Raw genomic sequence first — 22,007 nt, forward strand, 5'->3', positions numbered from 1 at the left:
GATCAGAGAAAACCCTATGGAAGGAGTGGCCTCTGTCATGATCCCAGGGTCCTGGGATCGAGCCCCACGCATCAGGCTCCCTGCTCAGCGGGGAGTCTGCTTCTCCCTCTCCCTCTGCTCTCCCTCACCGCGTGCTCTCTCTCTCTCAAATAAATAAAACCTTAAGAAAAAAAAAAAAGATGTGGCCTCTGACAGAGGCGTGCTCGGAGGGATGACGAGGATTTCCCAGTGACTGCCCAGAAGCCAGTCTCAGAGGAGCAGCAGGGAGCAGGGCCAAGGGAAGACCAGACCACGGCGACTCTGGCGGCAGGCCCAGAACCTGGTGTCACCTGGGCAGTGAAGAACCAGGAGGCTCCTGAGCAGAGTGAAGACAGAATCAGGACGGCCCGCTAGTCCTGCCCTAATGAAGCTGCACGCTGCCCAAAAAACAAGAGAAAAAGAAGAAACAAACCAAGAAACACCAGACTGGGATGCCAACATAGCAGGAGACGTCATGGTCCTGAAACAGAAGGCCAGCAGGGCCTGGACCGGGCCTGTCTGAAAGACTGGGCCAGTTTCACCCACATCTCCTCCTCACACCGATGAGGAGCTGCCAAAGATGAACCCCTGCAACAGGACCAACCTGTCAGCAACAAAGCAATTCTGCCACTCGGGACCCAAAAGCATCAGTGACGTGGCGAGGTCCCCTCCTGAGCCAAAGGGGCTGGGGCAGCTGGAAGGGGGACTTGAGTAGAGGCTTCAAGGATGCACTTCTTCCCACACTTCCAGTAATCAGACCCGTGCAATTCCTGAAGACCCCAGAGGCAGAGAGACTGCGCTGGTGGGTTCCACGGCACGTGCGTTGGAACGTGCCCCCAACGCCACGAGCAGAGCAGCAGAAACGCAGGACGGCCGGGCGCTACCAAAGAGGCCCGTGCTTTCGGGTCTCACGGGCAGGGAAGTCGAGTCTTTGACATCTCACCTCCACACAGCAAACACTCACTTTCAAAACCGAATACAAAGCCCAGTAAGTCTCCGTGATCTGGGTAAAGACCAAGACTCTGGAACTCCACTAGCGCGCAACTCTGGCGCCCACTAAGTGTCACTCCAGCAGTATTTATTTTCAAGAGCTCTCAGGCATCCACAGGAACATGCCGTGCTCTGCTTGCTGTCATTTCCTGTAGACATTTCTGTTTTAACACACAAAATACAACAAAACTAAGCTCAAGAGCACTACTTGCTGCTGTTCTATTAAACTGATCCATCCCACCCTGAGAAGGAGATTTATTTAATTAGAAAGCAGTTCTTCACCAGAATTCAAATTGTGCCACATCCTGGGTCAGCAGCAAACAGCGGTGCCGACGTGCTGGGTGTCTGCCACAGCCGCCCTTCCCACCTCGAAGCTGGGTGCGAGAGAGAGGCCTTGGGGCCTTCCAAAACAGCGAGGCAATCTTCAGAAAAATCCACGAATGTCACCTGGGGTGACCCTGCGATGCAGGATTTGGCTTTCCCAAGGAATGATGAACCAGAGAGCTGACTAAGCAAATGGGTGAACCCTGACGTTCCCGCGACACAAATCCAGAGGCTCACCGTGCACAAAAGTACTGACGTCAAACAGCACCGTCAGTCAGGGGTTTGGGAGAGAGATACAGCCGATGTTTCTGGTTAAACATCGCCTTGTTTGTTTATTTCCCCTGCCTAGGGGCGCCTGGGTGGCTCAGTCGTTAAGCGTCTGCCTTCGGCTCAGGTCATGATCCCAGGGTCCTGGGATCGAGCCCCACATCGGGCTCCCCGCTCTGCGGGAAGCCTGCTTCTCCCTCTCCCATTCCCCCTGCTTGTGTTCCCTCTCTCACTGTGTCTCTCTCTGTCAAATAAATAAATAAAATCTTTAAAAAAAAAAAAAAAAATTTCCCCTGCCTAAACAACAACCCCCGTCCTTACACACAAACACGCTCTTCACGGACATGTCTCAACTCAATCTTTAACTCGAACCCACAAGAACTTGGGCTACTTGGATGAGCCCCGTCTAACACACATAATCATTTTCTGCACCACTGTTTTCCAGGAAGCACACGGTCCCAAAAGGGTAACAGGCAGGTCTGCCAAAAATAAGAGGGGCACATCCTATACTATTCAGAGAAGGAAGGAAACCAGAAAACAAATATGCATCGCATGGAAACGCTCTGCAAGCTGGTTCTTACCGCGGGCTGTATGCATAGTTTGAATTAGATCAGCTGAGCAAATAAGACACTGCGACTTCTTAGAATCTTCCCCAGTCAGCTCTAATGGGGATGACAATGGTGATGCCAAATTGAAATTGTTGATCCCAAGAAACTTTAAGAATCTCAAACCACTCGCTGCTTTCCACGCCAGTGTGCATGCCTGAATGACCCCTGAGCAGGAAGAGTAGTTACACAGGAAAACAGAGACTCCTGTCACATGATCACAGTAAACTACATGAAAACCAACTAGCCAGGTTTCCTTTTTTTTTTTTAAAATGGCCAAGGGGAAAAGCTGTCCATTTACAGTCAGCCTTGGATGGGAGACAACCAAGAGCAGGCCTGGGGGCCAGCATGCAGCTACAGGGTCAGGACAGCACCCCTGCTAGACCGGGCCAACGGCAAAGGGGTTTCACGCAAATTTAGTAACAATCAAGTAAAAAGGAAATGCTACCATATCCAATGATTTCTGAATAAATGACTCGATTTAAAATTCCCAAACCCTCCACACCATCTAAAACAGTGCTTCTCAACGGGGGCAATTTTGTGTCCCAGGGGACCCTGGACAATGTCTGGAGACATTTTTGACGGCCACATGTGGGGGTGGGTGTGCTAGCGGCCCCCTGTGGGCAGCGCCGAGGCTCCGGGACCCCGATTGCTCACCAGTGCCAAACACGTGCACAGGCCACCACGTCGGTCTCTCTTTCCCTTGCAGAGAGTGTGTGCTGTGGGAACCCAAAGTTTGTTTCTTTATTCAAAATCGCTGACAAGAGTGGTGACGGGTGGGAGCTGGCCTCGCATCTGTAACTTCACAGTTTACTAATCAAGCCACTGAAGCAGAAATCATCAAAACCACTTTCACTGAAAAAAATTTTCTCAGAAGCATTATTTCATTCTTTGAACACTCAGGTAAGCTCTTCATCTGTTATTATCAAGCAAAGAAAAGCTTTAAGAAAAGGGGGCTGAGGCAAAACCCATGATTTTAAACTTGTGCTGTCGTAAGAGGACCATCCGCCGTGACTACGACTGCCGCTGGGGGCAGGGGGGGCTCTGCGGTGAGTGCTTCCCGTTTCACCACGGACGTTTCCTTTGATGTGTTACTTCTCTGCACTTGCATTTGTTCCCTCCAGGGCCATGACTGTGCTTTCTTTGGAGGGGCGGCTTCTCTGGAGCCTGCGTGCTGTCCTGGCGAGCCCAGTCCGAGGCGGCCAGGCCAGCTGCGACAGCGGTGGCCCGGCTGAGCCCAAGCGTCGTGCCAGCACCTGGCAAGGCCCGGGCACACGCAGTTCTCTGCGCCTGGGCTGCCCGCTCCTCCTGGTGTCCACATTCCTCAGCCCATCCCAGGGCCTCCCCCGCTCTGAGGCTGGAGAGCCCCCAGTGTGCTGGCCGTGGCGGGAGAGGAGGGAAGGAGCCAGGGTAGCAGGGCTGTGGCGTCCATTCGCTCCGTTGCTGCCACACTGCGCCCTGTACACCACGTCGCCTTCCCTGGGAGACGGGTCTCCAACAGGCAATCTGCAGAGTGAGGGGGTGGAGGGAGCACGGGCGGTGGCTGATGCGAGGGAAGCACCTGGAGATACCTGCCAGAGGGCTGGGGCTGGGCGGGGACTCAGACTGTTAGGCCAGAACCTGGCAAAAAACGAACAGCAGAAGTGTGTTCTGGCTGGAGTCTGGAGATGGAGGTGGGAAGTCGGGGTCCAGGTTAGCTAGGTCCTGTAGCCACATTATGCACGTCCCAGGAGGCTGTGGGGGCCGCACGAGGGCTTTCGGCTCGGAAGAGCTGTGGTGACGCTTGGGTTTCAAAAGACCGTTCTGGACACCGGGGGTAGGGTACCCGGAGGAGAGCAAGTGGAGAGGCCACGGTGGCGACTGCAGGGCCAGATGCGCGGCGGGTGCTGCCTGAACCATCACGCACCTCCAGCCCACAAGCTATCCCGGGGGATGTTTAGAGAGTTGCAGAGAACTTGGGAGAAACGCTAACGCAAATTCTGCTGGAAACACACAGGCCGACAGCATCCACGTTCAAGAGGCGGCCGGGAGCCAGGCGTCTGCGTATCTGAGAGGCGAATCCCGAATGCGGCCACTGCCACAGCTCAGTCAACGGCAGGCAAACTTGTACCGGCCAGAAAAACACGGATGAGGAGGATACAGCAGAAACTTGCTTTTCAAAAATAAAGCTACGCTCACACAGCTCCCTAATGGAACAGCAGAACACACACAGGCACTCTGGAGAGGGACCGACTCGGTGGCGGGGGGCGGGGAGGTCCAGGGCACTGGACTTTTCCCCTCTTTTTAATTCATTTGCTTTTCTGACTAATAACCATGTTATTTATATAATGCTTCTTTAAATTTTTCTAATAAAGAAGATATCACATAAAAGAAATATAAAAGCAATGTAAAGAAACTCAGAAAAATGTCAACTTCACGGACTGGGACACACATGGACGGTGAGGTAAACAGGAGATAAATCCAGACTTACCGATCCTTTCTCCATCACTCTGTTGAGCATGACAACGCCCCTGCTTTTCTGCTCCCACACCATCTCCCAAAAGTGACCGCATGTGTTAGGCAAAGGGCCCTGCAAATACACAATCCACAAAGTGTACACCGTTTTACACCCCGATACGCTCAATGCGAGCACACCAGTGGCGGATGGCAGACGACAGTGCCCTTCGGGAGAGTGGTGGCTGGGGCTGGGACAGGGACCGCCTGCCCTGCCTAGTGGTCAGTAACCTCAATTCTATTTTCTGCCATGCGGTGAAAGGTTATTTCTGCCTCGCAGGGCTGGTTCGGGGCTGACCCACAGAGGACAGAAAAGGCTGATTCTGCTCTCTGGTGTGAGAGGACGGGCGGAGGGGCTCCACCGAGGTCCCTCTGGAGCGTGGGCGGAATGTGGGACGAAGCTAGCGGGGGCAGGCAAGAGGCAGTATGGGGAAGCGATCGGCAGCGACACTTCCGGCGGCTCGAGTCTCAGCTCCAATCACTTATCATCCACGTGACCTTGGACAAGTCACTTCACGTCTCCATGCCTCAGTTTCTCCACCCATTGCTCTCGACTAATCACAGTCCTTATTCACAGGGTTGTGAAAGTTAATTACGTTCATAAATGTAAAGGCCTTACTTACCGCAGCACCTGGAACACAGTAAACAGCTAGTAAAACGTTAGCTGTTATTACTATTAATAATGATGGACCTGACCATGGACTGCCTTCATCCTGGGACCAAGGAACGTAAGAGATGTAGACACAAATGATCAGTCGGGTGGCCCAAGGGGTCCAGTGTGGGCACCAGGACATGGTGGGCTGCCTGCCAACCTAGCAATGGGCACAGATGTTTTCTGGACACAAGAAAATGAATGCCTCTGGTATGTGCCAAGTGTCAGTGCTGCCTGGAAGGGACATCACCTCTCCCCTCCATGACAGAGTGTGTCACCTCCGCCAGCCAGCACCACGTCTACAATGGTTTCTAGTCTCACCTCGTCTCACCCAAATTCTCCCGATTCTTTGCAGCCGTTCCCTTCAGGTCCCACCACACCTTCCCGGACCATGTGAGCCCTCAGCGCCCACACACTTTCCTGAACTCCGCTCCTTCCCGCTGCCTAAACCGGACACATCCACGCTCCACACAGAGCCTCAGACAACAGCACTCAGATGCATAACCCTCTCCAAGCCAATAAACAGAAAAATGGCTCCTAGAAGACAGGGGTCCCGGGGCCTCCTCGCTGGCCACCTGGGTCTTTCATCCGTGCAGCTTGGGCACGAGGACCAGGTCTCACAGCTGTGGCTCTTACCCGTTACCAGGCTGTCACCGTCCCCACTCCCCATCACCCTAGTTTAGGATGGGTTTCAGGGATGAAAAATCATATAAGATCTGAAAGGAGAACTCAGCCAACGATTCATTGTGGAAGTGACAGAGGGCACCTTTGACATTATTCTCTACACTTCCATACCACTGCCTTAAAAAAAAAAAAAAAAAAAAGACTATAGATTTGTATTATTTGCATAATGAACATTGAAAATTTAAAAAATGGGCAGGGTTTTCTTGGTTTTGTGGCTTGGAAAATGTGTCACTCCTACTGTCTAGAGGTACAACTCTGGGGTCAGGTTACTTCGATCCCTTTTACAAATCCCAGGGAACAGGGTGACCGTGCAGGCAGCCAGACGGTACAACTTGACAAAAACAGAGACCTTCAGAGGTGCCAAGTAACTGCTAGGGCGTGGGGGTGGGGAGGATGGTGGTGTAACAGTTTCCATGGTGATATCCTAGCACTCCATTTGACTTCATACCCCTACCCGTCTTTGCTTTGGACTTCTTAACCCCACACCAAAGCTGAATGGCTAAAATCAGGAAGTAAGAAACTTGACTTCTTCTAAAAAGAGAAGTTACCAAGAAGCTGCTTTTCCCTCAACCTCTTCCCGCCAGCCTGCCACTACCAGGATCTCCTTCCTTGTCACCCTACCCCAACCACCCCAGAGGTGCTGGGAAGACCACAGGCTGAGGTCTGGTAAAAGGCCTGCCCCCTACACATATACCAAGAACTTCCTCAATGGCCCCAGGACTGAACACGGTGTGGCTGATGTTCCATACACTGGGAGGCACCTGGGCTGATGTTCCTCATGGACAGAGAGGAACTGGGACATGACAAGACAGGGCAGTAAAAAAGGGCCATGGTAGCTATGCCCGGATCCAGCTCCCTGCCCCAAGGCAGCCTTTGTTCATACGCTCTCTGGCTTCGCTGTCATCTTAATCTCCCAGTATTAAACAGAAGTACAACGTTCAAAATCACCCTATACCCCGAAGCCATACAGAACACTGATGAATGGATATGGAATGAGAAAGCAAAAACTGTGACTAAAAAGAGAGAGAAACTTCAAGTGTTTAGAGCAACTTACAAGTAACAGACTAAGACTTGAGAAAATGAATTAAAAAGAAACTTCTCTATCCTCTTTCCCTGATATCCATGGTCTTGGGGTCATATGCGGGTAAGTGTTTCACAAGAAGGTCAAGTATTAAATCATTTTTGCGATTTTTTCCCACAAAGATGCCAAAAGCCAATGGGAATTTTAAATGATTTTGCATGCTTGTCCACGCAATCTAAGGATGCTTTTTTTCTGGGCTCAAGAATGAAGACCATGCTGAGGAATTCCGAGCGGACACCCGGACGAAGATTACTGGTCTACTGCTAACCCTCTTCGATTCCCGTGAGCAGCCTCGATGCTCTGAAGTGAACACTTACGGAATCAACACAGGTGCGCGCGCTTCTCTTGCCACGGCCCTACTGCCTCTGGCAGTGGGCCCACAGGCAGTTCTGGCATTTCATGCTGTTTTCTAGAAGCCCAGCAGCGGCGTACTTCCCAGAAAAGATATGTGTTACAAGCAAACGGAGTTTCTGAAAGAAGATTTTTTTTCCTTCCTCATTGCTTTTTCTGGATTGTGCACAACCTGGCCTTCTAAAGGGTGTGACAGATTTTATTTGAAGCACAGATGACAGTACTCTGAAATTCTTAAGTTGACATCAAGTAAGGCAAAAACCCATTAAAGAAAATCTTGGACAATCCAATTACCTGGGTAAGAATGTAACTCCTCTGGGCTTCTTCCATCTTTATCAAACTAGCATTGATGTAGTCATTCTCTTCTTGGTGCAGTTTAATCCGACTATGGTCAACTGAAAGGCAAGCCAGAACTCCGACGTTAGTCCTGGACGACCAAAGTGTCTACACAGGCAGGGCACCCCAGGGGGAAAGCAAAAAAGGTGAGTCGGTGGTGGCTGAGGCCATGTTGTTTTAACTGAGATTAGTCATCAATATGAGGAGGACTTAGTGTTTTCAGAAAGGTTTCTGGAAGTATTTGAAACTTAACGCTAAATAGCAACAGACAAACTACACTAAAACATGGGTTCTGTTCTAATTGGACAATCTATTCTGAGGTCCTATCTTCCTACACTTATCACTGCCCCACAACTCAGGAGGCTGTGAGGAGGGGGTGCCAAGGGATCTGGTTCTTGGATGCCTAATGTATACTTTCAAAAGGTAAACACAGTGGATTCAATCTTTAAAAGGGAAAAAAAAATCCACCAAATATTTCACCTAGTCCCTAGAGCTCTAGTTGGTACAATGAGCCACAGTAGGTGGGATTTATGATCATATCTCCACCTACCCTATGTCTAATGGTTTGAAGATGAAATGACCTAAATATATAGTGGTGTGGGAAGGGTTACCTTGAATTCCTTTATATAAAGTTTTTTTCTTTTTCTTTTTTTTAAGTTTCGAGTGTAATACACTTAAATGATTCTAATCTATGAACAGAATTCAATTAGAATTGAATTCTAATATTTCAAATTCAGGAATTGTCATGATCAAAGACATTTAAAAGATAATTAACTGGAAAAAATAAACTCTGAATCCAAAACACTGAAAGTACATTAAATGTAACTTTCAGAATAGTTTTTAAAAATAAACTCTCATTTGGAAGGTCTGCCCCAGGTTACTGAAAATGCATAGCCACTTTTTTTCCCTTTTACCATGACTTTGTCACAAAAGCAGTAGTTCCCTGAGGGCCACTTTCCTTATCCTGCTAGTGCAGCTAACAAGAGGAGGTAGGTATTTTTATTTCTGGTACAACACAAGGGATGATGAACTTGGGTGACCACTCGTGAATACTATCTTCTTTCCCCTAGCCCAATGGGAAAGGAGAAGTTAATGGGGACACATGGTTTGGGGCTTTTTGTTCTAAAAGATTTCAAGGAAATGTTCTTAAAAATTAGTCACCATTTGGAATAATGTTTCTCATCACAGAGGATTAATACAAATTGAAATACTTGGGTAATATTTAAGTCATGGAGAAAAATCTCAAAAAAGATGAAGAGACCACATAACCCTTTGGTGGGTTATATGAATGGGTTCAAACAGTACTGGGTGACCTTGGCCAAACAACTCCTCCTCTGAGCACTGGGCTTTTTCATTGGCCAAATGGAAAACAGACAAAAGATCACTTTCTACCTTGAATCATTCTCCCTATGTCCCCCATGACCTTAAGAGCAAATTATCTGTCCTGCTGGACAGTGGAGTTGGGGGAAAACAAGAGAAACAGGAGTGAGATTGGGGTGAAAAGGTCTGGGAGTTGTTTCCTGCGAAGAATATTTTAATGATCCTCCCCCCCTCTGTAAAACTGGCTCATAAAACCATTTAGATGAGCACAGATGAGAAATGTAGAAAAGGAATATTAAGAGGACATCACTGCCTAGTGCAGAGTAAGGATGGCAAGGGGGTCTCCTGGCTCCACATGAACGATGCCAACAGTGATTTTTCTTTGATGTTCAGAGCTGCTGGTCGGGACTCCACAACAGAATGACCGGAGGGGAGCTTTGTTGTTTTTTTTTTTAATAAAACCTGCTAGGTGCCGCAGCCTAGACGTGCTGAATCAAGAGTGTCGGGTGTCGGGGCACAATCATGTGCCGCTTGATGACCTAGCACTACACTTCAGATGTGCCTGGTGTGCACCTTCTATTAACAACCGTCCCCACCACTGGGCTAAGTGGCCTGTGTTATTTTATTGCATCTTCACGCCATCCTGAGATCTGCGTGGCTCCTGCTCTTCTGAAGATGAGAGAACAGATCCATCAGCTGTAAGCAGCAGGCTGGAACACAGCCGGGCGGGGAACCATGGCAGCACTCAGAGGCAGAATGCCCGGGACCAACCTAGGTCCACTCGGCGCCCCTCCCAGGAACCTGGTGCTGCACAGCTCAGGGCAGGAGGCGCTGCCGGCTCTTCCGCCGAGAGCGTGGGGGCCGTGGGACCCCGCAGGCCTGTGGGAGGCGCCTGTGGCACGGAGGACTACTGCGTCCCTGGCAGATGGAAGAAGACTGCCACGGGAGACGGGCAGCCACAACCCTCTCCGATGGGCAGGGTCTAAAAGCCCTGGAGGTGAGTCAGAAGGTTCTCTGTGGCCTAGAGGAGATGGCAAAGTCCATGCTCTCTACTCAGCTCCAGCTTTTCTTGCTTTACACAAATTCCAACACCTTTAGTTCTTAACTATCAGCAGATTCAGAGCCAGTTACTCAGAAGGCAGAGGCGGCTGTCAGAGGCCAGCAGGCAAGCTGAGAGATAATGGCAAGAAAGAGCTAGAAGAATGAGGATGGCAGTGGGGGGGTAGGGTGCGTGGGGGTGGGACTCACAGGCAGAGCGGTCTTTAGCAGGCGGGAGCGCCACCCCCCTTCCTCAGTGCCTGTGCCGGGCACCAGCACAGGTCAGTACGGTGCTCGGGGTCTACTACTACTGCTGCTGAGTCACCCAGAAAAGGTTTTATCATGCCTACTATACTCTGCTTCGGCTGGGAGCAAAATGATTCATCATAAAAATAGTCAAAGCTCAAAAAAGTGCTTTGAACTTAGCTGAATTTTCCAGAAACTGAAATCCTGTTCCTTCTACAATCGTGGAAAAAACAAACCGTTACTCTAAGTCTCTGATGCCTGGATTACAGCAAACAGCCAAGTCATAAAGCGGTACTGCCATGGCTGGATTACGAAAGCCCGGGGCACAGGGGTCCCGCCGGAGAGGCCCTGCCGCTGAGGAGGCGCCGCCGCGCGCGCACCCAGTGGGAGCAGTGAGACTGGTAATGGCGATGTGAATACTTACAGGGACTGACATCTCTGTACCTGTTTCGGTTTTTGTTCTTAGGAAGCTTGGCCACTCTACATGGGAAGTCACTGGCTTCGTGTCGGATATCCTACAAAAAAAAGGATAAAGAGTTCTCTTTTGAAATCCCTGGCACCAGGAAGCCATGCAGACGTTTAACCAAGCGTGGGCTATGTGCCAGGCACTGAGAGGACCCGGGACAGAAACACACGTCCAAGAGAACTAGGCAGTGTGGGGAGCACAAGGTGATCGATCATTCAGAGGCACGTACAGAGGCACATACAAGGTCCTGAAGGGAAAACAGAAAGAGGACAGCCACATGCCTGCAATGGGAGGATGGCGTGGGGCCGGGAGCTGGAAATACGGGGAAGAGGGCAGGGAGACAGAAAGGGGTGGCGGGGCCCTTGGCTCAGGGACACCCAGCACAGCAATGGCGAGCGTGCACATCTTCTGCAAGTGGCAGTGAGTGGGCTGGCGGGGGCAGTGACAGATGGCTGGAGCACACAGGTGGGCTGGCCAGATCTTGGAGAGCCTTGAACGCCACAAGCCTGGGAGCTCCATCTGTAACCTTGTATAAAGCCACAGTTATTGAGAGCAGATAAAATGCACTTTTATCCCAACAACTGTTCAACTCCTTTCCAAGGAGATGGGTCGACAAATCCCATTACACCAAACTGTCAGAAAGAGGAAGTGCCTGGGTTAACAGAAGACCCAAATCATGCCTCCTGCTAGACTGATCACAGGCATCGAATTTCGCTCTTCTAAAACACCATGATAACCCCGTTTAAAAATCTTTTCTTTTTAATTTGTATTTTATTCTTATTAAAAGATAAACCCATATGATAATGTGAATGTACTGAGTGCCACTAAGATGTACACCTAAAATGGTTACAGTGGTAAATTTTATTATGTGTATTTCATTACAATTAAAAAAAAAAAAGGGTGTCTGGGTGGCTCAGTTGGTTAAGCAACTGCCTTCAGCTCAGGTCATGATCCTGGAGTCCTAGGATCGAGTCCCACATCGGGCTCCCTGCTCAGTGGGGAGTCTGCTTCTCCCTCTGACCTTCTCCCCTCTCATGCTCTCTCTCACTCTCTCTCAAATAAATAAATAAATAAAATCTTAAAAAAAAAAAAAAAGACAAACTTACAGGAGAGGGCAGAACAGGAGAAGGTAGCAGCAACAGAATTTTGGAAGCTGGAAATCTTATTAGTAGTTGGCAGGTCTGAGAAAGCTCAATTACAAGCCAGCAGTGAAGAAAGCAAAGCACCAGTCCATTTCCACCACAGAATCCTGCAGAAATTCAGGAAATGCTGCTTCTGGATGGAGGGGTGGGATTCACTGCAGGGGACGGGGCTGGAGCTGTCTGAGAAGCAGCGGATCTCCCCACTGCCCCCCTTCCATGCTGCTGGGTGACTGTCACCCTGCACCACAGAACTCTGGAGAATCGTTTTCTGGAGAATATAAATCAGGAGGCAGTGCTTTCTATGTGATCTGAGCAGACAAGAGCAAAGACCAGAAGATACTATCACCAGGGCACACAACCAATAGCCCAGCTAGAGGGCTCATGGCCAGATCAGTGCTGATGAGACCCTTCCACCTTCTCAGAGCTCTCAATCTGCCTTGTGAGCCCCAACTCTTCATCACGCACAGACAACCACTGATTCTAAGATGTGAGAAGAATGCCTCTAGTATAAAAGAGATTTACAAGAAAAATGAAACAGGAAAAAAGTCCCTTGGAAGAAATAAACTACACAGAAGAGAAAGCTTTAAAAAATATATTGTTAATATACTCAGTGAGATTAAAAAAAAAAAGATATTGTATCTATGAATTAAGAACAAAATGTTAAGGTAGAAGAAATCCTCCCAGAAAGTAAAGTACCCCCTATCCCCAAAAACCCACAACAGAAAATCAGGCAAAACAGAATACAAGGAAAGAAAACATTAAAAAAACAAAAATAGTTTAAGGAAATCTTCCAGACCCTCAAATGCTCAAATGATAAAAACAGACCTACATTAAAGCTCATTAATATGTGATTCCAGAATCCTTCAAAGAAAATATTCTGGGGGCACCTGGATGGCTCAGTCAGTTGAGCATAGGACTCTTGGTTTTGACTCAGGTCATGATCTCAGGGTAGTGAGATCAAGCCCTGTGTTGGGCTCCATGCTCAGCAGGGAGTATGCTGGAGATTCTCTCTCTACCCCCTCCCCATCACACACGCATATGCGCTCTTTCTAAAATGAATAAATAAATCTTTCTAAAAAAAAAAAAGAAAAGAAAATATTCTGTAAGTTCCTAGAAAGAAAAAATAGTTCACGTTCAAAGGATAAAATCATCAGAATGGCTTCAGACTTGTCGAGAACACTGAAAGCTAGACAGCAATGGAGCAATGTTTTTATTTTTTAATTTATTTTATTTATTTTATTTTGAAGATTTTATTTATTTATTTGACAGAGAGAGACACAGCAAGAGAGGGAACACAAGCAGGGGGAGTGGGAGAGAGAAAAGCAGGCTTCCCGCGGAGCAGGGAGCCTGATTTGGGGCTCGATCCCAGGACCCCGGAATCATGACCTGCGCCGAAGGCAGACACCTAACGACTGAGCCACCCAGGAGCCCCTGGAGCAATGTTTTTAGAATCTGAAAAAAAAGGATCTCTAGCCTAGAATTCTATACCCAGCCCAATTATCACCAAGTGAGAAGGCGCAATAAGTTAACTAAATTAACACTACAGAGAGGCAAAGCCTCAAACACTTGACCACACCCATGCTCCCATCCTCAGCAATCCACTGGAGCATATCTTCCACCTGAGGGAAGAAATAAACCAAGAAAGAAAAAAATATAAGATACAGTAAGGTAAAAACAAACAAAAAAAACCCACCTGACACAAGAGCAAAGGCAAAGGCAACTTCCACTGCAACTGTGGAGGGAAGAGCTCCCAGGATGACAAGTATGTACCAGACCTGGAAGCAAGAGGGCCAGACTGGAGCAGTAGGCCTCAAGAGATAGATGTGTCAGTGACATGCCTTTGTGCACCATACCCACCATGACTGGACAAAACCACCAGAGGGAGATAAGGAGAAGTCCTGAAATCCAAGAAATAGGGAATGCAGTCAAGAAAAACAGAGGAAGTTTCAGGATGATAGCTATGTTTGTCAGGCCTATAGACCAAGCAACCCAAACAGAAGGAGGATGGAGGTCTCCAGAACGAAAACTGAAACGAAGAAATCACCTGAAATCGCTCTAATACTCCAGCCACGACCCACATGTGGCTCCTGAGGGCACAGAGAGGTGGCCAGTCTGAAAAGAGGTGCTGTGTAAGTGTAGAAATGCAGATCAGGTTGTGACGACATACTAAAAAACAAAAGTAAAAAACCTCAAATATTTTCAGTAGTATTTGTTGAAATAACATTTTGAACATACTGGGCTAAATAAACTATTAATCTCATCTGCTTCTTTTTACCTTTTTTCCTGTGGCCACTAGGAAAGGTGAAATTATACAGGCAGGGTGCACTGTATTCCTACCGGCCAGTGCTGACCGACCTTGTGGAAAACTGCCCGAGAGGCTCCAAGAGGTATGGGAAGAATTAGCAACAGGCAGAAAGAAGCCTTTGCAGATGGAAGTATACAAGGCAATTATTAACTATGGGAAAACTTTAGAAAGGAAACTACGGTACGACATCATCTGTGACTATGTGCATAGGCAAACAATGTAAATGATGGATATTGTTTTAACCGACAGGTGTAACAGATTGGGAGAACGGAAGGGGAAGCTAAGGGGAGGAAAAGCAACAAGGATGGCTGTTTAAGAAAATGAAATCCTCCACCTGCGTAAAGGTCTAAGTTAATGAATTAGAAAATAAACATTCTCCTTAGAAATATGGAGATCTGTGCAAGTGAGAATCAGCCGCTCAAAGAATTGAAAATGGCCGTGAGCCAAGAGGCGGTGACAATGGGCTGAGGTATGGACAGCACAGCACTGGCTCGTATCTTCAACCCATCGTGGTCCTCTTTCACTGCTCAAACCATGTGCAGATTCGACAGGAATTTTTAAAAATCGCCACATTCTGCTAATTCTACTTACTTTAAAAAACTGCAAAATGGCAGGGAGGCCTTTTTGACTCACACTAGAGGTGGGCTAATAACTTAAAAGCATGTTTATAGATGATAAACCTATCTGAGATAAGCAAAATAATCCAGCATAACACACTCATCACGTCAACTGTGGATGAGAGTAAGCTTTCGGGGAAATGCTGTGTAACACAGAAAAATCACTTGAAGGAATAAAAATCTAAGCCTTAAATCTGTTGTTCTATTTGACTGGAAGCACTTAGCAACAAGTACGAATTCTGCCTTGGGAGGGGAAACAATCTGGTCAGTCCAGCTGGTGCGACTGAAGAGACGGAAGAGATCTTCGCTATGGTTAAACCACTGAACCAACAAATATTCGCTCTGAGGAAAGAAGGGCCAAAGTATCAGTAACTGTGGGCAATTGATTTTATTCAGCCAAAGGATTATATTAATATGTACTTTTTGTCACACCCCCCCACAAAAGACAGAAAGGTAAAGAAAGTAAAACTTGGAGATGTCATTTACTAAAGATATTTAGAAAATAAGAGGTATTCACATAATACTTTTTAAAAACTGATTTTAAAATTAAGGTAAACTCACAGAGTAAATAAAATGCACTGATCTTACATGCAATAAGCTTTCCTAACCAACTTTAACCTACAAATATTTAAATATACCCATTTAAGTGTTTATCTACGTTACACTGGGCTTGACTGGGCTTGACGTGGGGCTTGATCTCATGATCCTGAGATCTTGACCCCAGAAGAAACCAAGAGTTGGATGCCTAAGCAGCTGAGCCAGCCGGGCACCCCTATCCTGCCCCCACTCATTTAATGAGGTAACAGATAATCTCCCAGTGAATACTGAATACAAAGGGCTAACATACTTAGAAAGCTCTGATAACAGAATGAATTAGGGCCCAGGGTGAATTCATTTCTGTACACATTCAGGAAAGCTCATTATCCATTATTCAAATACCTCCCAAATCCAATTAGGCCAAGTAAAACTTGGGTGAAAAGCTGACCATTTTTTATTTGAAATGTCTTTTTTTCTTTAGAACACGCACAGGCATAAAAGCCAGTCCAGCCTTGCAGAAATATTTTCATGTTTATAGCAAGCACATCATTAAGTTAACCATAGCAATTTTGGTTTTAACAGCCTTTTCTCTTCAGTCCCACAATGGGGTCAATGTCCCTTATTGGCTCCGTGGTAAATTAGTCATTTAAACTGTTCCACACATGACGAGGTAGCTAGCATGGCACCTGTCACAGCTGCGAGTCCGACAGAAGTGCCTGGGTCCTTGCCTCTCCATCCCTCCTAGCATAGGCCCAGGCCCAGAGGAGGACACAACCAGATTCTGTTGACGACTTCACGAATGGTCCCAAAGGCTCCCCAAAAACTCAAGAGTCTTTACCTCTATACCAAATGCTTTATTTCGTGGGACAGAAATGCTCCTGAAAGGGAGGGAGTATGTTTAAGCAAATGTCTGATCCGATCCTATTTTCTCAATTATCTGTTATAGAATGGAAGTTACTGGAACAATAATAAATATCATTATGATTCTGCTTTGCAATCGGGACAGAGTCTCATGACAAGACAGTACCAAAATAGCTACTAATATATGGATTCAAAGCAGAAAGGGTTATCTTTTAATGGTTCTGACAGCGATCTGTTCTACAAGTCTAAAGGAAGAAAAAACTCCAGTGGTACTCTGCATTCGCCAGGACCAAGGTGAACTACAAAGTCCCTTCCCACCTCTGACATCTACACTTCCCCCAACCCCCATTCTACAAAGGGTGGCCTAATTTGATTGTTCGAGCTGTTACCTGGTACTTTACGGAGGGCCTCGCTCTCAGAAATGGACAGAGCAAGCTAGACTGAAGGGAGGTGCTCAAGTACAGTAAAGGCAGTAATTTAAAGTGCAATGAATGAGCATACAGGGGTGTACATTTCCTGGAACTCTCGGGGCAGTTGCCAGCTGAACAGGGAGATATATATAGAAGTGGGGGGGGGAGGGAGAGCTAGCCTAAAATTTTAAAAACCAAATCTTCAAAGTAAGGTGTGGACCAAATTTTGTTAGTTATAAATCTCATTTTAAAGGTGAACACTAGGTTTCTGTACAACAAAATATAGCATTTCTGTATACACTCTAAAAAATAGAAAATTATCCAAGTCAGAGGTTAAATGCCTTCCAAGCTGAAAGCAATGCTGTGTCCTTTATATATGGAAATTAGTGGAACAATATCATTTACTATAAAAACCTTAAGAAAATATTTTTATTTTACTCATACCTTTATATGATCGACTTGCAAGAAATCACATACTCAATATTGTTAAATTTTAAGATAAACTACAATGTTGAGATAATAAAGAGCAAGCTCAAAATTTAGCTAACCAACACCAAGCCTGTTTGGGTTTAAGTTTTAAAATGACTGTGTACTGAATTAAAAAAAAAGATGCTAAGAAGTAAACCAAGCACCTAAAAATCTTCTGTGGCGGCTGAAAGAGAGACAGGGAAAGGAGGGAAAACTGCTCAGCATTTAAAAGGCTGTCGGGTGTACAATCATCTTCCCTGCCAGAGTCTGAAAAAGTGCTGAGTCTTCTTGTACACTGGTCCCGGGCAAGGTTAAGATAAGGGAGTTACAAATCACTAACAGAACAAGTATGTCCACGTGGGAAATGACATGGAAAAAAGCCTAATCAAATTGCTTTACATATTCCTCGCAAGTGAGGGGAGGCGGGCTGGAGGGTATGGAATGCCCTTCACGACGTTGGCAAGGGCAACATCTGGTGGAGACGGTGGAGCCGATTCCACGCTCTGATGTACGCCCTCTTCTCGGAACACAGAAAACAATGGTCCATTAAATATAGAGAAAAGCACAAAGGCATAGCTCGGCTCAAAACCAGAATGAGAATGAATGCAAAGGAAACAAAAGCCCTCCCACTCAAAATGGCCTGTAAACACAGTACCCAAAACACAGCAGATGACTAGTTCTGAAAAAGATAACCAACGAATCGTCTAGGAAATAAGTCTATTCCACGTGAAATGTATTATACACCCTGTCAGGCACTTTCAAGATAAATATATTCAAGATCACGGATAAACGAAGGAAACCTTTTTAAAAAAGATGTTACGAATAAAAACAGGGAGAAATGAAACCAGAATAAGTAGACAGGAAAGAACAAATGAGAAATCTTGGAAATTTAAAAACAAAAACAAGACACAAAACCTCAACAGAGAGGATAAATGCTAGATGGAACACAGTCAAAGGAGGAGTAAATTGAAAGCTAGGAGAGAGGAACAGAGCATGAGAAATAGGACACAGAGGAGAACACATACCCAAACAATAGTCAGTACCCAGACACATCAGGATAAGGGTTAAGCTGCAAAATATTAAGGATAAAAATCTTCAAAACAAATTATAGTATCTTTCGGAAGCTTAACAGAGCTTTAACATTATCACTCAATTTTTAACAACTCTAAGGTTACACAGCCATTTAAAGTAAAGAACTCTTAAAAATATAGAAAGGGAGGGGTGCCTGGGTGGCTCAGATGGTTAAGCGTCTGCCTTCGGCTCAGGTCCTGGGATCAAGTCCCGCATCGGGCTCCCTGCTAGGCGGGGAGCCTGCTTCTCCCTCTGCCTCTGCCTCTCTCTCTCTCTCTCTCTGACTCGCATGAATAAATAAATAAAACATTAAAAAATATATAGAGAGAAAGGGACCACTGTCACTGATAACCCTAAATCATTTACAAGAACAAAGCCACTTTATGTATTTGTAGTTAATAGCTATTTTTGATTCCCTAAGGTCTTATGCAGTTTCAGAACTGAAACTTATGTTCCAGCTGCAATAATAGGACTTATTTAGAAATGGAGGATCTGACCTTTAAGAAAACCTTGTGATTGGTGAAAGCATATCAATATGGTCTTCTAACTACTGAAAAACTGATGCAGATAAAATTAATTTGAACACAGCATTCTGAGTTCACTATAGTAAGCTACTACAACCTTAAATTATTTGTAGGCTAAGAGAACAATTAACAAAGAGGTATGAAAACTGCTTTTTCAAGTGTCGCTGATTCTAAACCTTATTTTTACAGTCCTTAGTAGTATATGTTTTTTCTAAAAAATCACTTATGTTTTCTGTTAAATGTCACGACTTTCACCTTGGGCAGAAATCAATAGGCAGAAAATGAATCAGACTTACAGTAATTGATGTCAATAAAACACACTGGAACCAGTATCTTTTTAAATGCTGAGAATCACAAAGCCATTCCTGTAAGAGAACAGTCTCAAAAACGGAATCTACTTTCGCTTCTGTTTTGTTTACCTTCTGCTTTCCATAAGGACAGTTTAAGTACTTCAGGCCCCAGGGTGCTGGCACTTGGCCCGAGGACAGTGGTACAGCTGACTAAGGACACAAGTAGTCAGGGGACATGAGAATGCAAGGCTTATACCTTCCTTTAGAGGGAAACGGACTGCCAACCACCAGCTTCCTCCCTCCACGGTTAATTCCCCTCAGCCCTGAGGGGGCTCACAGGGAGGGACCTTAGGAACCCACAGGATATTCCCACACTGTTGGTCCCTCTGAAATTCCTGAGAGCCATGCTTATAAAACAGATATGGTACTTTTGTGGATAATTTAGGAGGGTAATTGGGAGGAAGACACAATGTCCAAATGAAAGTAGCTTTGGTTAAGAATTTCTTAAATACGGAGAGAACAGTTCAAGATCCTGGTGCCTTAACCAAGGCTTTTTTTGCATTATTATCATCGAACAAATAAATTTTCTAAATACTTTCTAGGTGTAATATGGTTTTCTATACACCACTTAGGGGATCAGGGATGAAGAAGGAAGACATTACCAATGCCCCCAAAGCATTATGAAGTGATTAGTTCTTCAGTGAGGCCACAAAAATAAAGTGATAATTTAGGGAAGAGAGGAAGCAGGTGACCAAGCTCTTCAACACAGCCTTCCAAAGAACTCTGTATAGGGATTAAGGAAGCAGGGCTTAGATCAATATACGAGTCCCTTCAACTGAGCACTGATCACGTGACAGGCACTAAGGATAGGAGCACGAGAGGCAGAAGCCCTGCCATTACCGAACTTGGCATTCCACGGGGGACGACGGCCAGATAAACCGGATGCTACCTTCCGAGCTAGGTGCTGTCACGTGTAACTCCTATGAACACATCCACAACCATCCCTCTGGGTTACACAGCATTAACAATAAAACAGACAGATTAAGGCCCACAGCAAGGGGACATTCTACCCATGCCCCCACCCCACCATCAGGGTCTGCTCACTCTTGGAAAGGCAGAGTGAGTGGTTCAAAAGCCCCAACTTCTACGGGGCTTCTTGTTACTGTCTCCATAGTTCTGCTTTTTCCAGAAATGTCATATAGTTGGAATGATACCATATGTAGCCTCTGTCCACTTTTTTCTATTAGGTTGTCTTTTTCTGCATCTTTCTTTTGGCTTCTTCCTATGGATTAAATTTAGGGTTTCAGCACCGAAACGTGCCCAAGAACAACAGGCTATATGCATAACATGCATCAGACTTTATGGGCAATTTAAGGAAAACCCGGTCTAAACACAAATTTCTCATCTTTTTTTTTAGACCCTGATCCATGAGTGAGCCACAACTCTACAGACATAAAGCTAGTTTAGGATGCTGCTACACCAAGAGCAAAGGTCCTAAAAACTTCAGGGCTTCAGAAGAAAATCTCCTCAGGCTACTTTGGTGAGAGAGGGCTTCCTGACGAAACCTACAATCACCGGTTTAGTGTACACTTACCTATTTACCATGCCAAGACAGGCGAGTCTTATCATGAGGTTACAAGAGACAAAACCCTGTGAGCCCAGAGCCTGTGGTTTTCTGTTTCTCCATTAAGAAGTCATGTAATACTCAGGGGGACTTGAAATCCCTACTCAAGAAAGCATATCTGAATGCACCAAGTGAAAGTAACATCATGGGAATGACTTTACAGCCACTCTAATAGAGTTATTTTAAAGTAACTACTTCATCCCATCGGCACTGAAAGATAGTTAACTGGCGGCACGGCACGCTTGGCATGCTCGCTCCTAAGACATCTGGGTAAGGAGCCACACCGGCACAAGATACCACTGCTACAGGCCACAGGGGGCCCTCGAAGTGTTTTGCAGAAAGGTTCACTCTTTGTTTTGTAAATTCTATGAGTTTTGACAAATGCATAGTGTCACGTATCCACAATTACAATATTAAACAGAGTATTTTCACTGCCCTAAAATCCCATGTGCTCTACCCATTCATCCCTCCATCTCTCCTCACAAATCCCTGGCAACTACCGATCTTGTTACTGTCTCCATAGTTCTGCCTTTTCCAGAAATGTCATATAGTTGGAATGATATCATATGTAGCATCTGTCCACTTTTTTCTATTAGGTTGTCTTTTTCTTAATAATATGCAGTGCTCCTTATGTACTCTGGGTACAATGTCCCTTGGTGGTCATATATACTGCAAATAACTTCCTCTGTATCAGTTGGTTTTTGCTGTGTAACAACACCCCAAAACACAGGGCTTACAACAACTGCTTATTTGCTCATGATTCTAGATGAGCAAGATGGCTTGTTCCATGTGTTGTTGACCAGGTTCAAATATGCACTTATGCTCAGCTGGTGGCCCAATGGCCTCACTCACACACATACCCGATGTTTGGCTGGCTGCTGACAAGAGTGATGGCAGTTATTTAGCCACATGTCCTTCATCAACCAACAGGCTGGTCTGGGCTTGTTAACAGGGTAGCGACTGTAGAATTCTCAAAAGCAGCAAAAGAAGGCAAGACTCAATATGCAAGTACTTTTTCAGGCTTCTGCTTGTGTTATGATCACCAATATTCCATTGGCCAAAGCATGTCACAAAGCCAAACACAAATTCAAAACTGGTTCTCTACCTCTTTTTGGGAATCGCACTCAGAGGGGCAAGCAGACAGGGGTGGGAGGAATTTGGGGCTACTTCTGCGAACAACCTAATGGTATCTTTTGATGAACAGAAGTTCTTTTTTTTAAAAAAGATTTTATTTATTTATTTGACAGAGACACAGCGAGAGAGGGAACACAAGCAGGGGGAGTGGGA

General features: G+C 46.1%; 1 protein-coding gene across 3 annotated transcripts in view; it reads right to left on the minus strand.

The window, feature by feature from the left end:
- PTPN1 (protein tyrosine phosphatase non-receptor type 1) overlaps positions 1-22,007 on the minus strand; it is a 66,042-nt gene that overhangs the window by 12,037 nt on the left and 31,998 nt on the right. Inside the window, exons 2-4 of one of the 3 annotated variants that reach the window (XM_032387518.1) lie at positions 10,850-10,920; positions 7,760-7,860; positions 4,675-4,773 (exon numbers count right to left, since the gene is read on the minus strand). In XM_032387518.1, coding sequence (XP_032243409.1) covers positions 4,675-4,773; positions 7,760-7,795 — 135 coding nt within the window. In that variant the 5' untranslated portion in view covers positions 7,796-7,860; positions 10,850-10,920. Of the gene's footprint in view, positions 1-4,674; positions 4,774-7,759; positions 7,861-10,829; positions 10,921-22,007 lie in introns of those variants that run through there. The other 2 variants (XM_032387516.1, XM_032387517.1) reach the window with 2 other exon arrangements.

Source organism: Phoca vitulina, unplaced genomic scaffold (genome assembly GCF_004348235.1).
Source record: "Phoca vitulina isolate PV1807 unplaced genomic scaffold, GSC_HSeal_1.0 scaffold50, whole genome shotgun sequence".
Taxonomy (NCBI): Eukaryota; Metazoa; Chordata; class Mammalia; order Carnivora; family Phocidae; genus Phoca; species Phoca vitulina.